This window comes from Chelonia mydas, chromosome 6, assembly GCF_015237465.2.
Source record: "Chelonia mydas isolate rCheMyd1 chromosome 6, rCheMyd1.pri.v2, whole genome shotgun sequence".
NCBI classification, from domain to species: Eukaryota; Metazoa; Chordata; order Testudines; family Cheloniidae; genus Chelonia; species Chelonia mydas.
In genome coordinates this window covers 24570525-24587273 of record NC_051246.2, presented here as the reverse complement: position 1 = coordinate 24587273, position 16749 = coordinate 24570525, and the positions used below count along the sequence as shown (strand labels likewise).

Below are 16749 nucleotides of genomic sequence, written 5' to 3'. Positions count from 1 at the left end.
GAGTTCTGGATGGTCGAAGACCCCGAGCTTAGCACCAGCTCGTGGCTTTGCAATCTTGTGGGGTTTGATTTCTTTGAAGATATTTGGCAGCTGGGAGTGGGAGTGAATTTTGATTCTCCAATATTGGCATTTGCTACTTCATCTGCATGTAAAGGCCATAAGTCAGTAAAACAGGCTTAATTTAATGTTTGTTCATGTGAATTCAGTGCCAGGGAAAGGTGCCAGGTTGATAGCCATGAAGTCTGAAGTCCTGTATCCATTGAATAGCTACTGCTCGTTTTGCCAAGAGATCTCTGCTCCAGCCCAGGGGACAGTTCAGGGTCTGTGTCCCATTCAGTCCTTGACCTCTCTGACCCTGCTGATAAGAGAGCAATCTGTGGTAGGAACTTCTGTGGTGTGGACGCTTGTCCCCTAGGAATTAGACACCTGTTTCACACGCGCCAGTAAACAATTGTCATGTATAGGGTCACAGCTCTTGAGCACTAGCTACCTGAGCTGGATTTGCACTAGAGACCTACAGCTGAAAAGCTCCGTATCCGATTAGCAATTCTTTGATTTATCAGCTCCACATAATGTACAGGGCCAGATTCTCAGACAGTGTAATCAGTGTAGCTCATTGATTTCAATGGAGCCATGCTGATTTACCCCCGCTGAGGGTCTGGTCCATTATATCTTTTATGTATGTGACTTTTTGGTGCTTCTGGGGTCATTAAATCACAAGTTAATGTTCATACTTGAGGATCCATATGATTCACCAACAATAGTCCTGTAATTACTCATCATGGGTTTTTTTCCTTAGATTTTAAGTTTCTTTTTCAGTAGCTGTAGCTATTCTGTGCTATGTACAAACAGGGAGAGGATATGTCCTTAGCTACTTGGAACAAGGACAGATTAAGTCTGAAGCTTGGAGTGGAGACAGAGCTGTGATTGCATTGGTTCTGAGCCCAGATGTTGCAGAGCACAAGATGTTGCAGATTGTTAACTTGCTATTAACCTTTGGTTATCTGAGGACCAGAGGCTAACCACAGGCTTTGGAAGGATCATGTTGAAAGGAGGGGAGAATGGCCTGGAGCTGCCAGCCATTTACCCTTGGAGTATCTTTTCAACCAGGTGATCCAGAGAGCGATCAGTTGAGACCGGCAGAGAAATAGCATCCTCTGGCAAGCCTACATTTCAATGTACCTAGCATCCTGGCAGATCAATGTTTAGCCCTGACTCTTTCAGCATTAGGAAGGCTGGATCCTACCCATGAAGCCTCCAGAGCTTTGAATAGAAGAGGAAAGGACTGTACCTTGAATCTTTTACACACCCCAAGACTGTCTGACTTTTTGTGACAGGCAGCCCCAGGCAGTACACAGGTTGGTTAGCATGGCTTACATCTGGAGTCAAGTACAGCAGTGTAGTAGGAGCTTTGGGAGTGGACTTCCAGTTTTGATTTCTCTTAAGCTCCTGGTTCCCTTGCATAAGGGAGGAGGTGGGCAGTGCTGGGGTTGAGTGTGAGTGTGTGGGGTTGTTGTGGTTAGGATTAATAGGCCTCTCCATGTACCTCCTGCTGCTCCTGAATGCATGCTGTGGCAGTGACGGGCACTGCATTAATTTAGGAAAGCTCCATTTCTGCAGTTAGCTGCAACCTTTCTATTCCAACCCAAAGTGTCTTGGAGTCTGTGAGATAGCTGGTGCAGTTACTCCCCTAGCTCTGGATAGCTTGGTTGGGGTCTGGTCTAGGTGGCATGAGAATCCAGTTGCATATGGTCTCGGCTACGAATTGCCTTGCATTTACCCCCATCACTAAACCACCAGGCACTTGGGGGGTGATTTGGCAGGCTCTGCTTGAGAGAGGCCCAGGACTAGGATAGCCAGCAGGGATCTAACTTAAGACTCTGCTGTGTTAGAGCACGATGGGGAGTTGGGAGAGCCCCTACTCCCACTGTGTGCCTGGCAATAGCCAGTGCTACCAGCCCCTCTTCATCTTCATTGTGAAATATTGCAGATATAACACTACACACACACACACACACACACACACACACACACACACACACACACACCTCTTCATCTTCATTGTGAAATATTGCAGATATAACACTACACACACACACACACACACACACACACACACACACACACACACACACATCTTCATCTTCATTGTGAAATATTGCAGATATAACACTACACACACACACACACACACACACACACACACACACACACACACACCTCTTCATCTTCATTGTGAAATATTGCAGATATAACACTACACACACACACACACACACACACACACACACACACACACACACACACCCCTCTTCATCTTCATTGTGAAATATTGCAGATATAACACACACACACCCTAAAGTGATGAGTAGCTGCCTTGCCCCAGTGTCATGGAAGGCACGGCAGTAATGGATCGCACCAGGGGACTCTCAGGCTGTACTGGGCGATGCGCCCAATTAGATGCCTCTAGGAATGAATAAAGTACGGAAGCTGCCACTCAGGCCTAATCTGTTGCATTCAAATAAAAGGTCCCAGACCACCGAACACGAAGGCTGAGCTGTCGTGCTGAGTGGGTGCACGTTGCCCCTCCCTCCCCTGTCTCTTCCTGTTTCCCTTGCAGTGCTGGGGAAAGGCACCATGTGCGGTCTTTGCTGCTGGCAAAGCTCCTTCACAACCCACTCTGATCCCCAGCCAAGGTGACAGCCCAGAGCGTGAATAGGCTCTTGGGGAGCCAGAGCTGGTCCTGCCTGCATGAAAAACGTGAATGGTCCCTGCTCGATTCTCTCACTGCCCAGCCCTGGGTGAGCTTTGAAGCTCTGTAGGGTTTGAATGGTGTTTTTCCTTTCTCACTGACCTTGTGGATTAAGGGAGGTGTTTTCCTGCAGCGCTGTCCTTGGATCCCCCTGCAAGAGGGAGAGGGAAAGGCAGGTGCTGGCTCAGCCTGCCGCATGCCCTGCCCTGCAGCAGCGGGTAGATGCTGGCTGGTGCTGGGGAGTGAGAGTCAAGGCCAGAGAAGAAATGCAGTGAGGCGTCTGCTCTGGAACAGTGTGTTTCCGGTCAGCTGGAGCACTCTGCGGGGAGAGTCCTGGTTCGAAAGAAGGAAGTGTGAGCTGATGCCCAGATGTGGTAGTGGTGGTGGGTAGTTCACCCGTGCCCCCAGAGGGATGGGAACATCTCTCCTCTCCTCTGTGGAAAGGGGGCTATCTAGGCTGTCCCTTACTGAATACGGACTACCCCATGTCTGCCGTAGGTGCTTGGATTTAGATCGGATTTTAAAATGGAGTGAGGTCTGGAAGGTCTTTGTGTTATGTCTGGAAAGTGGGAGGTGGCTGAATGGGCAGTAATGTCTCCTGGGTAGCATAAGGGCCATTAGAAGCTGCTGCATAGCCATTCTGTCTGCATCCTTTTCTCCCTGTAACTCTTAAGTGCCTTGGGATGGAGAGAGCGTAACCTATAAAAAGAGTTTGCCCCATGTAGTGCTCTTCCCCTGCTGCTGCCTTACAGTTCACTGGACCTTCTCCGAGCTATGGCAGACGTCACGTGTGGTTAACTATAAGATGACTGAAGGGGGCCATTTTGTCCCATTCATGAAGCCAAGCGTATACCCCCTACAACTCCTCCCTCATTCACCTTGTGTTTCATCCCTTTCCTCAAACTGCTCGCTGTGGTGAATTTTTCCATCAAGGCAGCTCTTTTCCTTTGTGGGGGCAAATGCCCTCTCCTCTGCCCTCTTCCCTGCAAGCCAGGCTTGTAGGGCAGGGCTGGCAACCCAAGAGACCAAACTACTCTGCTTAATCACAGAGTAAGGGACCTTAGTGACCGTGCCAGCGTGAGCTGCGTCTACCCTGCCCTGTAACGTGGCTAAGCCTGTGGCACCTGGTCTGTGACTAAAGCAAGAACTCCAGGGCTGTCGATCAGCAGCGCCTTGGGCAAGCTCTTGGTCCAAGACCTAGACATGAATAACACGCTGCTGTCTTGGAGAAAGGCATGGCTGCACACTGCACGGCAGGTGAATGCGCTTCCACTCCTGCGCGTGTGATTACAAGGATGGTAAGTAGCACGAGAGCTCTGCCAAGGCATTTGTTTAGGGTGGTTTATTCTAGTCCAAGGGCCTGTTGTCTGGAGTTTAGTTTTACGTGGTGCAGGAACATGGCCATGGAGGTCCTTGCATGAGCGGAACAGGTCATATTTGCTGGAACAGTTAGTAGTTCTGTACCTGCAGATACAGTGCTCTTAAAATACATATTGGCTTTGGCTGATGCCCAGCCTAGTGACGTGATTGCAGCTCCCGCAGTCTGAAAAAAGAGAAGCTGCAAAGATCTTCTCTGGCAGTTTGAATTTGAATGTCTTAACTGTCGATCTGCCAGTGGCTGCCCAGCTGGAAGTACGCTCAGGATTTGCATGAGTCAGCGTTGCTTGTCTGATAAAAAGCATGCGCACACACGTAAATAAAGTTCTGCGTGTGTGTGAGAGAGAGAGAGATGTATCATTGCAGATGCTATATGACCGCAAACAAACTATCCTTGAGTGACCCTGCAATCCACAGAGCATGCAGCTATTGTTATTTTCCACAGAAAACTGCAGTCTTACCATGAACCTGCCTTGAGTGACCAGCAAAAATTAATTGCTTCAAAGATGTGGGTTGTGTCAGGAGTCAGGGTTTGCTGCAGAGCCAGTCTCCAGACAACCTAGTGAGCTCAGGGGGCCTGTAGTAGACAGCCTGATTAGCTACACCTAATTGGTAAAAGGGGCAACAGACGGGCTCTTAAACCCAGCAACAGTATAGTGGCTGCGCCAGGTATTTGCCGATGGCTGTGATAGGTCCTGCGACTCGGTGTTCCCAGCCTTGCCTTGCCACACTGCAAGTAACCCAGCTCTGACCCTCAGCTCCACCTTCTGATTTCTGGCTTGGACTGACCCGGGGCTCTGGTTCCTTCCTGGCTGCCTCCTGCTCTGACCACTAGGCATAACTGTGCATGTCCCAGTCAGACAGTCACAAAAGGCTGACTGAGACTGTACTCGAAATCCTGGGGGCGCTTTAAGGGCTGGGGATGTCTCATGATCGGGGATTGGTTACTGCTGGTACATTCCTCTTCTCCTCTCCCCCCCCCCCCCACCCCCCCGAGTGTCTTATGAAACTCTGAATAGACCGATTATGCATTTTATATTTCCTCTGCTATAATTCAAGTGTGGGTTTTAATAGAGGGACGTGACATTAAAATCTAGCTGTGCTCATCCCCACTTGGCAGTGAGACCAGTATTGCTGCATTTCCCCCTGTGCTTTTGTTTCTGTGTTTTGACTTTACAGAAGAAAAGCTTCCTTTTACCCCTTGCTGTGTCCAGCCAAGGAGTCCACCATGGACAGCCGGGTGCAGCAGGCCTCATGCTTGTAAGATCTCTTCGAAGTGGAACCCAGCCAGGAGGATGCTGTAATATCCTCCAGGCTGCAGCCGACCCGGTTTTGTTCTGCTTGGGGCTTGCTGTGTGTGTCACAGATGCAAAAAAAACCTTGACAGGAATTCTGTGTCTCTTCAGATTTGTGCCTCATCCCCATCATTAGAGCTGACGTCATCCTCTGATTTTGGTGTTTCAGCTAGGAAGTTCTCTGGGGCTCCAAGAACTATGTAGACAGAGGAGCCACATGGGAGTTCTCACTCTGCTCCTCTTACAGATCTGTCCTTTCTGAGGCCCCTCAGACTAGGAGAAGGCAGGAGAGGGAGAATAGGGGGTTTCCAGTCTACAGAGAATGGAGACCGGTGTTTTTCCTGCACCTCCCTGAAGCTGGAAGTCTCTGCGTGCTCTTTCCCACAGTGGGAGGCCCAGGTACATACACCAGTCGATAAGATAGCAGCTGCGTTTGTGCAATATGTAAACAGGAGAGGAGTTGCTAGGGCCCCATTGAGGAAAGCGCTCAAACATGTGCATAAGAACCCTTGACATCAACATGCATTTAAGATGTTTTATTTGTGGGTGCCCAACTTGAGGCCTGTTTTAAAGAGAACGGATTTTTCAGAGCTTGGGTGCTTAGCACTGTCTGAGAATTGGGCCCCTTTTAGGAGTCTCAGGCTGGGCACTCTCACTCAGCAGTCACTTCTGGAAATCTTAGCCTTGAATCTCAGCCTCTACAAGCATTTGCACTGAGAGCAGCCTTTAAGCTGCCCCACAGGGCTACATCCCTTGTCTCCTAAACTCAGTGTGCTGTACAGCTGTGGTGGGCGGTGGCAGTCGTGTAGGGTTTCTCGTATTTAGGCTCTGCCCAGTATTTTGGCCTCAGTGGGTTGAAAACTGTCTCGGTTTGTTACAAAAGATGTGGTTTGCTTACAGAATATCCCAGTGTCCGGCCATCTGGGTTGCTGACTGCTCCTCTCCAAGGCACATTATCATCATTGATTTCCCTCTGAGATGTATTTTTTCTTATCTTGACCTTCGCTTTGTTTGCTGTTCTGGAATAGGCCTGGAAAGCTGCAGATTCAGGGATTTTTGGTTCCTAGCAAGCTCAGCACAATTGCGTTAATTGCTTCTTTGCTGACAGAAGTGAATTCTGCAGGGAAATGGATATTTTTTCCTCTTTCTTGCCCTGTGTACACAGGATTGTCTTGCTCGGTGAACAGAAATGTGAGACGTTTTAGTCCCTAGTGCGTGCTGGGGACTAATGCTGCTAAATGGCAGGCACCCCAACCCTTCTGCCGGCTCCTGATGGAAATATTTTTTTCCATCAGATCCCATGTTTGACCCTGATTCCTCTTTATTTTATAATGTCTTGCACTCTTCCCAAAAGGTTCAAATGTATTAGGAGTCTGATCCAAAGCCCATGGTAAGACACCCATTGACTCCAATGGCCTTTGGATCAGCCCTGTATGTTTGTGTAGTATTGATATGTGTGGTTAAACAGCTGTTGTGTTCCACCCCAGAGGTGACTATTTCTTGGGGGTGACAGGGCTGTCTCTCTCACATCCATCTTTTCTCCCATCACGGAAGTACTGTCAGCGCCGGGCTAGAACATGACCGCTGTTTAACCCCATGCCCACCGTTGCTACACAACAGGGTGCCAATTCAGATACTACTTGGGGTATTTCTTGCTTATCCACACAATGCATGAGCTGGTGCTGCCAGGAGTTGAGATCTGGGTGCACTCCCCCGTGCTCTGCTATGCCATTCCAATTGCTTACAGCCTTCTCAAAAGATCACTGACTCAGGTTGAAAATCCTTATTCTTTGTCTCAGGCTGGCATGTGTGCATGGGGGTGGTTTGAAGTCCACCATTCAGCTGTCTTTGAGGATGGAACACAGTGCCTTAAGGTTGCAGTTTTTATGACATATGTCAGGAAATTCAAAAGGATGGCTTCCACAGCCACAGTAGTCAGCCCTGACGCATGCTTGCCAGAGGGTGTTCTATTTTACACCGGATGCAGGAATGGTAAATGGTCTCTGCATTGATGGGGTCAGACTGCCACTGGGGTAAATTAAGTGAGACTCCTTTTGAACTCAGTTGCTCTATGCCAGTTTAAACCAGCTGAGGATCTGGTCCACAATTCACTGTTTACTGTAGTATTTAGGCACCTAGGGCGATGCATAGACACACACAGGATCTGGTACCTTTTTAAAAATGGTGTATGCACAGATCCTCAGCTGGTGTTTGTCAGCATAGTGCATAGAAGTCAGTGGAGTCATACTGACATACAGCAGTGGAGGTGCTGGCCCTTTGCCTAGTGTCCAGGTGGTAGTGGGTGAAATCTATTTGTCCTGATGATACTGATAGAACATTGAGTGTTTATTTGAAGTTCACCTTCAATTGCACACAACCCTGCCTGGCTCCTGAGTGACTAAAAGGAGCGAGGACCTTGCTTCTTGGGCTGCTGTACAACCAGAGGCTTGCTGAATAGCTCTCCCAAGTATTCAGAGCCCTCAATCCAGTGGTGAGGGTCAACTGCCATAGGAAAACACCCACTTCCTCACTGAAACAACAAGGAGTCCGTGGCACCTTAAAGACTAACAGATTTATTTGGGCATAAGCTTTTGTGGGTAAAAACCACTTCTTCAGATGCAGACGACTACTTCTTCCTCACTGAGTCTCTTAAAACACCTCAACGAAGGGGAGAAAAGGTCCATGTGGACCCAGACTCTCTGTAGGTGACTGTCTAATAGTTCAGCGATTCATTGAACATCCCGTGCCCAGGGGGCTTGGAGAAGGAAACTCGGTGAGAAATTCCTTCCTTCGTTCTCAAGGGAGAAATCTATCTTTAGTCATTGATAATCCTCACTGTGGCTTTATGCCCATAATCCCCTCCACTGACATCCTCCCCCAGAGCAGATGTGAGGTAGAGAAATCTGAACAGCTGACATGAAGGCTATGGGGGATTAGCTGCGGGCAGCAGCCTGACTAGCAATCCTGTCACGTCACTGGATAGGTGAATTTAGCCTTGAGGGAGCTTTAAAGGGGTGGGGGAGAATGTTGCTGAGGAGAGGGGAGTGAGGATATTTCTCATGCCACCTGATTCTTCCCTGTGGCAGCAGATGCTGACAACTCACTGGATCTCTGAGCCACTGCTAAGTGCACTGTATTGTGTTTGAGGTGATGGTGTGGAAACAGTGTGACGCTTCCAGGAGCTCATTTATAGCCTGGGCTTGAAGGATGCTTTCAAACCATTATTTGTTAGTGTAAATCCAGCATCACTCTACTTAAACCAGTGGAGTTGTACTGAGTTTGCACTGTCCGAGGGTCTGGCCCATTAAGTTCAATATGTGACACAGAGACCTGTTGGCAAAGGTTCCCCTGTTCTTTGCAAACAGCTGTAACTGAAGACCTGACAAACTCTCTACACCAAACACGTCTCACGGGCTATTTTTATCCCTAAAGAGTAGCATGTAAGGTATCTCAAGACTCCTAATCGTTGCGAGATGTATGAGTGGATAATGTTTAAGGGATAATGTATATTGGGAATATTGAAAGTATGCTGTCTGGACTTGGAGCAGAGATTAGTCACCAGGAGGTCATGTGTCTCAGTGATGACCCAATCAAGCAAAAGAGAGTTGTCACCCCTCCCTAATCAGCCAACCGGGTAACACAAGGTTCTGTTGTCTACCCTTGCCACAGTCAATGGAAAACCATCAGAAACTGTGACAAACACTTGAAACCACGGAAAGGTAGAAAAGAAACTGTAGCAAGCAGGGGTTCACCCTGCCTGTGAATAGAAACCAGTCTGTTTTCAGTGTAACACAATGTAGGATAAGGCACTTTGTATCCATTCACTGAAAAAAATCCCTGGCCGGGATGGGGGGTGCTTTCATGAACTTTTGGCTGTTGGTTCTTGAGAAACCAGCCAGCTCTGCAATAGACTGAACTTCGGGAGGAAATCTACATTATTAGCTAGGAAAGGTAACAATTGATAAGTGTAGATCCCGGTTCATTTTTTGACTTTTTTTTTTTTTTTTTTTTTTAAATTTTAACTTTTTGTTTCCAGCACACTCTTCTTTCTATTTAAATTTTTATTCATAAATAAACCTTATTTTGTTTTATTATAAATGCTCAAAAGTGCTGGGTGGTTTGCAGGAGGAGTGTTTAAGGTTAAACTGGGGTACACTGCACCTTTGGGTGCAGGGGGTCTGGGATTTATGCATGTAGCCAGTGTCAGGGGTGGGGATATCACAGGGGAACAATTCAAAGTGACTTGGGGGTTGGGATGCACCTCTTGTTAATTTGCAAGATGAAGTAAGGGCTGGCATAGCCCAGAGGAGAGAGCTCGAGTGACTGAGGGGCTGGCAGGCCAGGTTGCTGCCCCAAAAAAGGGCTCGCTCTTGCTGATGGGAGGGGTAACAAGGTGACTCTCAACCCTGGGTGCCCTGAGAATGTCACACAACGTTCATACATCTTATTGCTTGTAAGACTCTCTTAGAGGCTTTAAAGTAAACCTGATTCTACCCCCCACCCTCCTCCCATTACTTACTGATGTGTTTGTTCTTATTCTACTTGGAGACCGTTCAGGGCCCTCTTCCCTCTTTTGTAGAGAGCTGGAGTTAACTCTCAAAACACAGTATTGGCCCAAAACACAATGGCTGTTCAAGTGTTTGGGTCAATGCAGTGGGATATTGTTATGATTTGGTTAACAAGCGAATGGGATTGTATTTCTATGAATGCAGCCGTACGCCTGGCTCACCCAAATTGACTGTGTGTCTGTATCATCAGTGGTATCGGTACCGCCTTGGAATATTGCTCCAGAGCCATCAGGAGGAGCAAAAACGTTGCTTTAGAGTAGTTCCTATTAAAAAAAAAATAGTGTTTTGGCTGTTTATTTTTCATCATGGTAGATTTTTGTAGTAACTATTTAGGATACAGAGGTCTCTTGTTATCAGATTATTATATAACTTTCTTTTTTTAAGGTAGGACAAATTTGGGATAACACCTTGACACTGAGTCTTTTGTAAGTGTAGACAACACCTTAAAACACTATAGCAGCACAGCTGTGCGACTATAGCACTTCGGTGTAGATGCTACCTGTGCTGACGGGATGGAGTCTCCCGTCGGAGTAGGTGATCCAGCTGCCTGAAAAGTGGGTAGCTAGGTCGACGGAAGAATTCTTCCATTCACCTAGTGCTGTCTACATGGGGACTTAAGTCAGCTTGACAATGCAGGTCAGCTTGACAATGCTGCTCTCACCCCTGAGCGAAGTAGTTAAACCAACCTAATCTTTTAGAGTAGACGAGCCCTAAGAGAGGGTGCCTGGCTATGGCAGTCAACAAAAAACCTTTGGCTGATTTTCTGATAAAACTTTTTTGACCATGATCTTGGGTACCCATCTGTGGTGCCTTAAGGGGACCTGATTCTCAAAGGGCAGGTGCTCATCACTTTCTGCAAATTAGGCCTCAGTAAGATGTCTTAAATTGAACACCCCAACTCAGCAGTTCCTTTTTGAAGTCTTGACTCTGTTATTTTGTGGGGTTCTGGCTTTTTGGAGGAGGTGAAGGAGAACATGTTGCTGGTTCCTGACATCTGCAGCTGCAGGCCATTAAAGGCTAATGGCCCTGTGGCAATTTCTGGTACCTGTGACTGACTGGGGAGCTCAGTGTATGGGGGAGCTGTCAGCTCCCCTGCTCCAGAGCAGATTATGTTGGACCAAAACACCCAGCCTTTATGACACCAGCTGGCTCATTGTGCCCAGTTAAGACAACCTCCACTTTGAGTCCCAGCCGGTGGTACCTGTGCATCAGTGCTGTGGCCCCATCCTGTAATTCCATCACCGTGGGGATGGAGCTTTGCACTGAGAGCGAGCGTCTCTTAGAGGGAACCAAGCTGTCTGTGTTGTTCCAGGGGCACGTTACTCTGAGCCAGATCTTCTGACTGAATCTCTCTTTTGCTGGGCAGGAAGAAGCTGACGCTGCTGAGGGAGATGCTGGCTGGCTGCGGGGCAGGCACCTGCCAGGTGATTGTCACCACTCCCATGGAGATGCTCAAAATCCAGCTGCAGGATGCAGGCCGAATTGGTACCTTGCACATCTCTTCTTTCCTTGTTCAACAGGCGGGCAGTGGGGGTTACCTCTTGAGGGGATTCAGCACGGGTGGGGAGAGAGTCTGTGAGAGAAGGGGAGGGAATGAGTGTAGAGGTCACTGCTCCCTTCTGCAGAGGGGTCTTAAGCTGTAACAGAGCTTTCCTCATGCTCTTCCCTGCAGGCCTCTTAGAGCCCTCCCTAGTGGCACGAGGAAGCAATTTTCACTACCTGTGCTTAAGTCATGGGAGGGGATAGGCGGGCTGCTGTGCATGCTGTAGAGATGATCACGTTCAGCTTATGAATTATTAAAACTCCTCCGTTAATGCCACAGGAGAAGGGTTTAATGTCCCCTTGTGCTTGTCCTGTGATACTTTCCCCTCTGCGTCTCACCCCATTATCCCCTCCTCCCCCAGCCCGTCACAAGTGGCTTGTTGCCTGCAGAAGCCCCGTCCTGCAGCTCATCTGTTTTTCTTGTGAGGGAATGAGAACAAGAGTCAATCAGCTTCTTCTGAATAGAGAAGGAAGCTCCCCATGTGGGGCATGCTGCTCTCAGGGGGAGGGAGGGACCGTTTCAGTCCTGCTCTTTCTGTGGGACTCATTGTCCCGTATCCTCCTTGCCTCTCTGGGTACTGGTTTCCTCTCTGATCTCAGAGTGGAGTCTCTGACTCACGAGGTTGAGAGGAAACTGAAGACTCTCCCTTGTGAGAGTGAAAGGAGAGCTCTGGTTCAGAGCTGGAGCATGCGTAATCCACTCACAGAAAGGGACAAACAAAGGCACGTGTAGCCAGGGAATGGAATTTGATCTCCGCTTGCTCTCTAGTAGAGGAGCATTGTACCATTCGGCACCATTGGTGTTCTTTGCTCAGGAGAGGCCTAGGGCTAGAATAGCAAAGGGTGCTGCAGGTAAAGGTCGAGGTTCATAGGCAGAACTGTGTAGGAACCCAGGACTGGGGTAGCAGGTGGTGTTGCAGGTCAGGACTGGGGTGAATTGGCAGAGCTGTAGGAAGGGAAAGGGGATCATGAGCACAAAACAGTGTGGTGTGTCAGTTCCGAGATTCGTGGGCAGCGCTGGGGATGGGGAAGGGAGTTACGGAGAAGTCCTGTTGGAGCCCACGTGAGACGCGTTGACAGAGCTGTCAGTTATGCACCAGCTGTCCACCATGTGCTGGCACTAGTGTCTTCACAGAAATAATTTAAATAGAATTATAAGATAATTACTTAAAACAACAGAAAGGGAGAAGTGTTGCTAAAACCTAAATCTCTTCTGGAGTCCTGCCACGGATGGTGCTTAGGTCCTAAAATCCCCTAAACAATGCCCATCAGGTAATGGTGCTACTCAGCTAACCCACAGTGGCCCCCACGCATTTGCCCATCAGGAAGTATTTCTGGCTCCAGGCTGCAGCCAGCTTAGATCAGGATTCTTCCAGCTTGGCATCCGTATTCTCTGTAGGGTTCCATTCTGCAAAGCGGCTAAATTGTCATACCCAGTGTCCCTCAGAGACTGTATGCCCAGTGTGATGTGTACATAACAACTGCACATCCAGGGACCTTCCTCTGTGGAGGTACCATTATGATTACACATAGTAATGTCACATCCTAATTTTGGAACCTCATAACCCAAACACCCCATGAGCCCAGAGAGTTTCTCTTTTCCTTTTTTCTCCCCAAGAACCTTCCCTTGCCAATTTTAATGCAAACCTTGTTCTGTATGTGTGTGGGCTCAGGGATTGATACATGCTCCATCTACTGACCAAACGGCAGAAGTGCACTTGGGTTTGAAAGGTAATGGGAGATAGGTAGCATAGTGGGTAGATCTAGGGTACTTTATTTCGGGGTTTTCTTCAGTTTTATTTTAAAGTGGTTGTTTAAGGGAAGATATTAGGAATGAGCCTTTCTTATTTTTTGGGTGCTTTGGTGGCCTTTCCCCTCTGAAGACCTGTATCCCAATAGGGTTTAAAGTTCCTGTTGCATTGATCTCTTGTACTCAGCCTAGTCTATAATGGTCAGTTCTCCACACCACACAAGCCTTGCATGACTGACCATGTCTGCTCAGGAGAGACCCAGGAGTGGAACTGCAGGGGCAATGTTACAGATCAGGACTGAGGTGTGGTGGCAGAGCTGGGCTTGAGCCCAGGACTGAGGAAGGGGTGCTGCAGTTCTGGAGGGGAGGGAGCTTGCAGGATACATGGCTGGCTTTAGCCAGTGCTGTTAGTCCTTCCCTCTCACCAGTATCCAGTTTACACCACAGACCTCTTCCTTTCTGAAACGTCCAAGTTCCTGTGTAGCCTTGGCACTGGTGCCATGTGATAATTGAAAGATGTGTTTTTTAATATGGAGATATAGCTATCTCATAGAGCTGGAAGGGACCTTGAAAGGTCATCGAGTCCAGTCCCCTGCCTTCACAGCAGGACCAAGTACCGTCCCTTATTTTTGCCCCAGATCCCTAAATGGCCCCCTCAAGGATTGAACTCACAACCCTGGGTTTAGCAGGCCAATGTTCAAACCACTGAGCTATCCCTCCCCATTCATAGCACAGGTTTATAAATAACACTCTGTCACTCCCATGCAGCGGCCCAGAAGAAGCTAATGGCAGCACAAGCCCAGCTCTCCACCACCACCAGCGCTGGGGCAGCAGAGTCGGTAGTGGAGACACGGACCACGGCGACGCAAATCACCAGGGAACTACTTCGGAGCAAAGGCATCATGGGGCTTTACAAGGGCCTTGGGGCCACGCTGCTAAGGTAGGGCTGTGCTCGCTGAAACTCTGAGCACCTTCATCTGTAAAAGACTGAAGTAATCCTCCCAAACCCTGCTCCTTGCACTGGTGCTATTGCTGCATTTGGGGCTATTTGCTGGACAATTCTATTATCATCTGGGTCACTAACAAAAAACGTGTGTATCAAGCACCCAATTCTCCTCTCCCATAGATCAGTGTGATACTGGAGTTCCCCTGGGGAAGAAATGGAGTACATGAGTGGAGAATAAGGCCCCTAGTGCTTTTGTGTTGGGCAGAGAGAGAGAATGAGAATTCTTGGTAGTCTGCCTTCCTTCTAGTCTACATAGGTTCTTATACCACTCTGATCGCTGTAGTCATGCATGAAGAGATATGACTGATATCTGTCACCTGTTGGTTGTTCTCTCATCCTCTGCCCTTGGGAAAATGTGCGCAGTGGAGTGTCTCATTTCGGTAGGGTGACTTTTTGTTTTGCTTTGTTAATACACATGTTGCTCTGTATTCATGTTAGAGAAGGCAGGTCATAAGAAATGCACCTTGCCCTTGGAGTGGAAGGTTGTGAGCCTTGTGATGGTCCTTAGTGCCTAGGGGAGTTTGGGCCACAGTCTCGGATCAGCCCCTGGGAAAGTTCCGTCTCCCATGCAGACGAGCTTTACCCTTATTATAGAGAGTTCCATTGTGCCAAGTCTTCCCTCTGGAGCCTTAGGTGATCTTTGGCTATCCTGGGTCTAGTCCATGGAGTGCCTTGAAGATAAGGACCGAGACCTTGAGCTTGATTTGATCCATAGGAAGCCAGTGAAGAGAGTGGCTTTGACATAAGCTCTTATCTTCTCAAGTGACTGACTCACTAATTAATTATTGGTAGTAACACCCAATGGGACTGACCGGGCAGGAGGAGGGACTTTAACTCTTTTAAAAAAATTAGAACTCTGGACATCCTGGGCCAGATCCTCAGCTGGAGTAAATAGGTGAAGCTCCCTTGGCTCCGGCAGAGCTGTGCCGAATTATACCTGCTGAGGATCTGCCTCCTGACTCTTGTCTGCGGGATATAGAAGCTGCAGGGGAATGTCTTTCTCAAACCCCCTTGCACGTCATTCCAGTAGCTGGGAAAGAGGCCTGGCCTGGCACCGTTCTTGACCTGTGAATCTCCCAGCCCTTCCTGCTGTGACTGGCTGCTTGGTCTGGGGGGTGCAGCTCTGTTGATCTGTCTTCTCCCTACCCCCCCATTACAGAGACGTCCCGTTTTCCATTGTTTACTTCCCGTTGTTTGCGAACCTGAACAAGCTGGGCCAGAAGAGCCCTGACGTCAAGGCCCCATTCTACGTGTCCTTCCTATCCGGGTGCCTGGCGGGCAGCACGGCAGCAGTGGCTGTCAATCCGTGTGATGGTGAGTCCTGAGTGGGAGCAGGCACTGTCAGCCTGAGGGTGGCAACAAGGAGTTTCACGGACACCCAGTCGTGGAGCTCCCGGCCCCTCGTGGACAGTGGTTACGATGGATCGAGTGAGGAAGAGGAGGAACTTACCACTTATGGTGGCTGTGTTGCAATGACATTGGTGTCAAACGTTGAAGTGGCCCTGTGCCCCCTTGTACAATGAGATGTGGCATGGGGAACAGGGCAAAGGACTCAAAGAGTTCATGTCTCCAAGCAGCCCTGGAATCAGCCAAGCACTGGCGGGAGTGGGGGAAGGAGATGGCTTGTGTGTTAGGGGGACATCCCTTATGCCCCAACCTCACCCACGCACCCCTCTGTGTAGTACCAGGAGAAGAGAGAGCACTGACAGGGCCGTTCTGTCTAGGAGAGGGGAAGTGGCAGGGTCTCCCTTTGCTCCCCACAGAGAGGTGGAAGAACTGGAGGCTCCATGTCCCTCTGGTGATCTGAAGGAACTATCAAGGGGAGAGAGAGAGAAAGAGATAGTGATAGTCCTGTAGAAGAAAGGCTCACAGCCCCATGAACTCCCCAGCCAGATTTGGAAGAATCCTTACGTCACCAGCCTGGAAAGAGGCATAAGAGTACTCCTGGGGGAATTCTGTGCCACTGCGTGTGTGCAGAATTCATGCCCCCCGCAGATTTCTTTGCTTCCCCGCAGAAAAATGATTTTTGGACAGGGAATCTGCAAGAGCAGTCACGCACCACTCCCTAGCTGCACCCGTACATTGTTTCAGGCACCTGGAGCAGCTGGCGGAGAGGTAAATCACTGCAGGGCTGGGAACACCCTAGCCAGTGGCTCCTACCCTGAGCCAGGATCAACTGCTAGTCCGGGCTGGGTTGGAGGCGGGAGAGGATGGGACTTCCTCTTCCCCTGCAAGGAGTGGCTGGGGCTGTGTCAGACCCACCCCCAGAAACTTCCCCCAGCTGCAGGAAGCTCTGCATCCTCCCCTGCTTCCTGTCCCCATCGCTGCTCAGCTGCAGGGGGAGAGGTCACTGTACAGGGAGCTGCTCTACCATCTGCCCAATCCCCATGCATCGGGACCTCCCATACCCAGACACCCCTGCCAAGCCTCACCCTGTACACCCAGAATCCCCTTAGCCC

The 16749-nt window shown here is 49.1% G+C and overlaps 1 protein-coding gene across 4 annotated transcripts in view; it reads left to right on the top strand.

Moving 5' to 3' along the window:
* The window catches only part of SLC25A22 (solute carrier family 25 member 22), an 87219-nt gene that overhangs the window by 56541 nt on the left and 13929 nt on the right, over nucleotides 1-16749 (top strand). For all 4 annotated transcript variants that reach the window (XM_037899580.2, XM_037899581.2, XM_043548760.1 and 1 more), the window contains 3 exons: nucleotides 11359-11477; nucleotides 14053-14224; nucleotides 15450-15604. In XM_037899580.2, coding sequence (XP_037755508.1) covers nucleotides 11359-11477; nucleotides 14053-14224; nucleotides 15450-15604 — 446 coding nt within the window. The remainder of the gene's footprint in view (nucleotides 1-11358; nucleotides 11478-14052; nucleotides 14225-15449; nucleotides 15605-16749) is intronic.